This window comes from Apis dorsata, unplaced genomic scaffold (genome assembly GCF_000469605.1).
Source record: "Apis dorsata unplaced genomic scaffold, Apis dorsata 1.3 scaffold_198, whole genome shotgun sequence".
Taxonomy (NCBI): Eukaryota; Metazoa; Arthropoda; class Insecta; order Hymenoptera; family Apidae; genus Apis; species Apis dorsata.
The window spans coordinates 45,896-51,688 of record NW_006263482.1 but is presented as its reverse complement, the minus strand read 5'-3'; the positions used below and the strand labels follow the sequence as shown (position 1 = coordinate 51,688).

General features: G+C 28.1%; 1 protein-coding gene and 1 long non-coding RNA gene across 6 annotated transcripts in view; one reads left to right on the top strand and one right to left on the bottom strand.

Annotated features, from left to right (window-relative positions):
- The window catches only part of LOC102671308 (formin-like protein), a 14,796-nt gene extending 11,414 nt beyond the window's left edge, over positions 1–3,382 (bottom strand). For 3 of the 5 annotated variants that reach the window (XM_031510024.1, XM_031510025.1, XM_031510026.1), the window contains exon 1: positions 3,249–3,382. In XM_031510024.1, the coding sequence (XP_031365884.1) occupies positions 3,249–3,326 (78 nt within the window). In that variant the 5' untranslated portion in view covers positions 3,327–3,382. Of the gene's footprint in view, positions 1–327; positions 456–3,248 lie in introns of those variants that run through there. The other 2 variants (XM_031510023.1, XM_006614797.2) reach the window with 2 other exon arrangements.
- LOC116185511 overlaps positions 1–5,036 on the top strand; it is a 17,804-nt gene extending 12,768 nt beyond the window's left edge. The window contains exon 3 of the long non-coding RNA XR_004150362.1: positions 5,024–5,036. This is a non-coding gene — a long non-coding RNA (uncharacterized LOC116185511). The remainder of the gene's footprint in view (positions 1–5,023) is intronic.
- Positions 5,037–5,793: the final 757 nt, after the last annotated feature.

Here is a 5,793-nt window from a genome sequence, read left to right as displayed (position 1 = left end):
ATCAGAATTCCTTTAAAAAATAAAAATTTTAACATTTTCGAAAATATTCAGCGAGTCGAGAATTGATCGGGGAAAAACAGGCGTCGAATTTTTTTTTTATATCTCGATACTTATTTCGAACGTTCTTCTTTTAAAAATTAAAGATTAGAATTTTTTAAAAAATAATAAATATAAAAAATAAAATTCCTTTAAAAAGTATAATAATAAATATAATAAATAAAATTTTTCTAAAAAAATAAAGATTTTAACATTTTCGAAAATGTTCAACGAGTCATTGATCGGGGAAAATCGGGCGTTGTATTTTGAAAATATATATAAGAGAAGTTTACAGGCCTTGTTGCAAGTATAGTATCCAACGAAACGAGCGCACGTGTGTACATCGACGCCGATGAATGAGGGATGCTGTACACTTTTTTGCAGCCCGCTTTCTTGTATCGTATAATAGCACGGCTTGCATTACATCCGTGTCGTGTTACCCACATGCCCTACAGGCCCGTTAAAAAATTGAGACGGGCCATCGATGACCCCGAACAGGCAACTCTGTCGCCTCAAGAATATCTTGTTTCATCAAACAGATTCTATGCAACACCTTATCGATCGTTCATAATCCTCTCTACTATTTTTCTCCATTTAATTTTTTTTTTTTTTTTTTTCCCCCAATAACTAATACAATTCAGTTCAATGCCAATGTTTCATTAGGATAGATAAATTTAATGCTTGCGATACGCGTCATTACTCATTATCTATTCATCGAAAAAAACGTGTCACGAGTTGGCCTTGCGTTTAACGCTATAGGAAAATTTTCTCTTTAATTCTTTCCCAAAGAAAATATACAAATACAATAAAAAATGATATTACATCTCGAATTTAAAGGGTGTTTTTAACCTCGTCTCGCGCATCTCTTCGATCCAGACGAGTCGTGAAATCCATTTTGCGTTTTCTACCGTGCGCTGCTCTATATAGCAGAGCTCGCGACGAGAAAAGGGAGTAATTTCCACTCGAGACGAGTTCCACCACCCTATACTCTGCTAACCGCTCTTCTCGGTTTAACGAGGCAAGTAGTCAACCTAAACCGCAAAAACCTTCCCTCAACTCTTTACAGAAATCCTTTATAACTCCCTTCGCTATTTCTAAACCGAATGTATTCCTTAAAATTCCACGTTAGAACTCTTTAGAAACGTATTTAAAGATCTTTGGTTCTTGTTCGATCGACGAGGGCGTTCAAATGAATATTTATTAATTATTGTCGAACAGAAGGGAAAAATTTTCTTCCGATACAATAAATTTACCAAGTGTTTAACTTGCCTATCATAATCCACGCCCTTCAGAAGAGGTGTCTCGTTCGACGACACTTTTGCTCACCCTCGATTAAACTCGAGATTAAACCCACTTAAGCATTAGCCTCGCGCAGCAGCAGCAGACACGCAAGCAACGATTACATATATAGCGTCTGCTCGACGAATACGTCGTATTTTCACTTATTAAACGTCTGCACTCTCTATATATAGAATGAAACGGGTCTTGTATTTTTTTTTTTTTTTTTTTTTTTTTTAGAAAGAATTAAACGTTTTCCATAATTTTGACATCGAGGTTTTAAAAAAAATAAACGTATATATTTCCTCTTCAAAATTAACACATTATTTTCTTAAAATAACATTTATTACCCAAATTATTTATTCATTCTAAAGAATTTATCATTGTTCCAATTTTGATTAATAGTTTATACTTAATTTTTCTATCTTAGAATATATAATAATTGAACGAAATAAATAAATAAGATGAAAGAGGATCGTGGGACGATACACGAAGCAAAGGGTCGTGGACCCGCATTCATTGGCCAATGTGGAATTAAACGAGTACGAAGCGGGCAAAGATCTCGGAGAGCGTTGATTAACAATAAGTTCGTCAACTTAAAGATTGATTACGTCATTCTTATAAAGGCAGCGTGATATCAATTTCGCCAACGGCATTTATCATAAACCACGATCAAAATTGGGCACATTGTATCCAAAATGTAATAAGAAAATATTCTCTTTTTATAATAATAATAACGAAATTTTAATAATCAGTGTCCAAGAATTATTCAAAATTGGATATATTATATTCAAAATGTAATAAGAAAATATTCTTTCTTATACAATAATCTTATAAAATAATAACAATAATAATAATGAAATTTTAATAATCAGTGCCCAACAATTATTCAAAATTGAATACATTGTATCTAAAATATAATAAGAAAATATTCTTTCTTACAATAATAACGAAATTTTAATAATATTTTTTCTTATACAATCTTATAAAATAATAATAATAATAATAACAATAATAATAATGAAATTTTAATAATCAGTGCCCAAGGATTATTCAAAATTGAATACAATATAAAAAGAAAATATTTTTTTTTATAGTAATAATGAAATTTTAATAATCAGTGCCCAATGATTATTCAAAATTGGATATATTGTATCCAAAATGTAATAAGAAAATATTCTTTCTTATACAATAATCTTATAAAATAATAATACAATAATAATAATAACAATAATAATAATAACAATAATAATAACGAAATTTTAATAATCAGTGTCCAAGAATTATTCAAAATTGAATATATTGTATCCAAAATGTAATAAGAAAATATTCTTTCTTATACAATAATCTTATAAAATAATAATACAATAGTAATAATAACAATAATAATAATAATAACAATAATAATAAAATTTTAATAATCAGTGTCCAAGGATTATTCAAAATTGAATACNTAATCACTACCAAGGATTATTCAAAATTGGATACAATATAATAAGAAAATATTTTTTTTTATAATAATAACGAAATTTTAATAATCAGTGCCCAAGGATTATTCAAAATTGGATAAATTTGGATACAATATAATAAGAAAATATTTTTTTTTATAGTAATAACAAAATTTTAATAATCAGTACCCAAGGATTATTCAAAATTGGATACAATATAATAAGAAAATATTTTTTTTTATAGTAATAACAAAATTTTAATAATTAATACTATGATTATTCAAAATTGGGTACAATATAATAAGAAAATATTCTTTTTTATAGTAATAACAAAATTTTAATAATAATCAATGTCCGACGATTATCCAAAATTGGATAAATTTGGATACAATGTAATAAGAAAATATTTTTTTTATAATAATAACGAAATTTTAATAATCAGATTGAATCGTGAATCGATCGATCGATCGTGTATCGTATACTCACTTGATCGCATATGATGTCCCATTTTTTCTCGTTGTCGTACTGCTTTAAAAGCTTCGCTTTGTCCGGAGGCAAATCCATCGAAGCCTAAAACAGGAGAAAAAAAAATTAAAGTTCCACTTTAAAAAAGGCCGATACTCAAAGAGTTGGTTTTCCATCTTTTCTTTTTTTTTTTTTCTATACGCAAAAACGAAATCACAACTCATATAATTCATACGAAATAATTTACTTCGATTTGCATTACACAACGTTGAAAACAATGAAAATTATCTATACAATTATCTGGTCACAATTATTATGCTTGTTGGTATAAAAATATAAGTTATACAATGCAAATGTTTTTTTTTTTTTTTTTTTACGTTAGAAATATAATTCAAGTTATATAAGCTACCTTGAAATAATTTTCAGATAAGAATTAAATGGTGTGTAATTATTGAGATATATATATGTTTCTACGTTTTACTTTTAAACAATATTATTTTAACTATATAAAAAAAAAAAAATGTTTCTCACATTTTGATTCGTGAATAAAATTTATTTAACTACTATATGTCTATAACATTATCGATTAATCAAGTTATTCAAATTTTCCCTCTTCCCTGATAATTTTAATTAAGAATCATAACGCTAATCACTCAAACATTTATAACAGTCTCCCCTTATGTTTGAATTGCTCTCGTTACGGTAACGAAGTTATCTAATTATTAGGAAAAAGAAGGGTGAAACCAGCTTCTTTAGACAACATCGAGTATCCTTTACCCAAAATTAAAAAAAAAATTCAAATTATACGAATATAAAATGATTCATAATAATTTCCACGAAAATTTTATTTTTAAATTTTATCCTTAACTTAAAAGATAAAGACGAGTGAAAAAAGTGTTGCTTGCTGAAGAAGATAAATATTTAAAAACACTTGAATTAATATCAGTGCAATACGCGATATATAAAAAAAAAGAAAGAAAAGAATACAGAAGAAGATTAATACGTGTGAATAAACGAGTACGTACACTATACACGTACAGGCGTACGGGTCACCGCGTGGCTAGCGACGAACATAGTCGACGAATAATTATCGAAGAGCGGATGCGGAAGCCACGAGTGCATGACATCACTATTCGCGATACATATACGTTGCATATATGGTGGTTCTTCAACGTTAGATCGTGCGATAACGCGATGCACGCGTTCCAGGCCACGAATTACATAAATCGTAAGTTAGTACGGCTAGTTTCAAGGAATAAGCGATCATTTCACTTACACGAGCAAACTCGATATAATAATATAATCTTTATTGCCCGATTATAAGACGAATTATCGTTAAAACGCGACGATGAGTAATAAATGACTAACGACTTTTTTTTTCTATATCATTATTATATAGAAAATGGATAGAAAGGGACAAATTACAACTTGTAACAACGAGACGCGAGTTCCAGTGAAAAATATATAACCGTTTTGCAACGGTTGTTACGTTTCGATACGAAAGAAGGAAAAGTTATAATTTTCCGCGGGCAAGACGATATTTGTACAGTTATGGTCGTTGCTCATTTAGAGCGACTCTACTTTCGATTCGGTTTCCGCAACGTTGCTTTATTCCGCGTTAAGAAAAGAAAAAAACTTTTACTCGGTTGTTTCCCTTCCAAACATTTATTCCTATATATTATTTATTTTTTTACGTGGAAAAAAATTTTATTATTCTCTCTTCGGTGAATAAAATATTTTCGCTCGAGGAATATTTTTCTTTCCATGAAAAAAAAAAAAAAATAATAATTTAGAAGATTTATTATTTTTTGGAAAAGAAACGAACCATTGCAAATATTTAATTACCTTGGAAGGATTAATTTTAATTTTTGTATTTAATAAAAACCAGAGGATTTGTATTTAAAATAACCAGTCCAGTGTTCCCGGTATTACACGCAATGCTGCGTCGGAATAACGAAGCGCGTGTTTTCAGGCCAAGGGTCACCGGAAATGGAGATTAGAAAGGGTTGATTTTTTCAGTCGAAAAATAGTATTCCAACCTTGCTCAACTTCTTCTTCTTCTTCTTTATATCTATTTATTTTTTTCGCGATTTCCACGAACAATTTTTCCACGCGAGACTTAACAAAGTGTAAGACAAAATATAAATAATTTGAATTTTATATCCATGAATTTATTCAATATATATATATCAAATTATGGAATTTTATTTATAATGTTAATTTTAGGAATAAGAGTATTATCCAGTTTTATTTATTGCTTGAATTTCTAATTGTAATTATTCAATTTTATTTTTTATAGTATTTAGATTAATAATATTAATTGAAAGATTTTTACGAATTTTTTAATTATCAGAATAAAATTAAATTTTCGATTTTATTATATCCATTATATTTATTAGAATATTAATTAAATCGAACTCCATTTGATTTAATCGAAAGTAAATCTGAATTAGTTTCAGGATTTAATGTTGAATATCATAGAAGAATATTTATTTTAATTTTTTTATCATCGAGTATATATTTAATATATATATAATAATATATTTAAAGTAAGACGATTGATCGA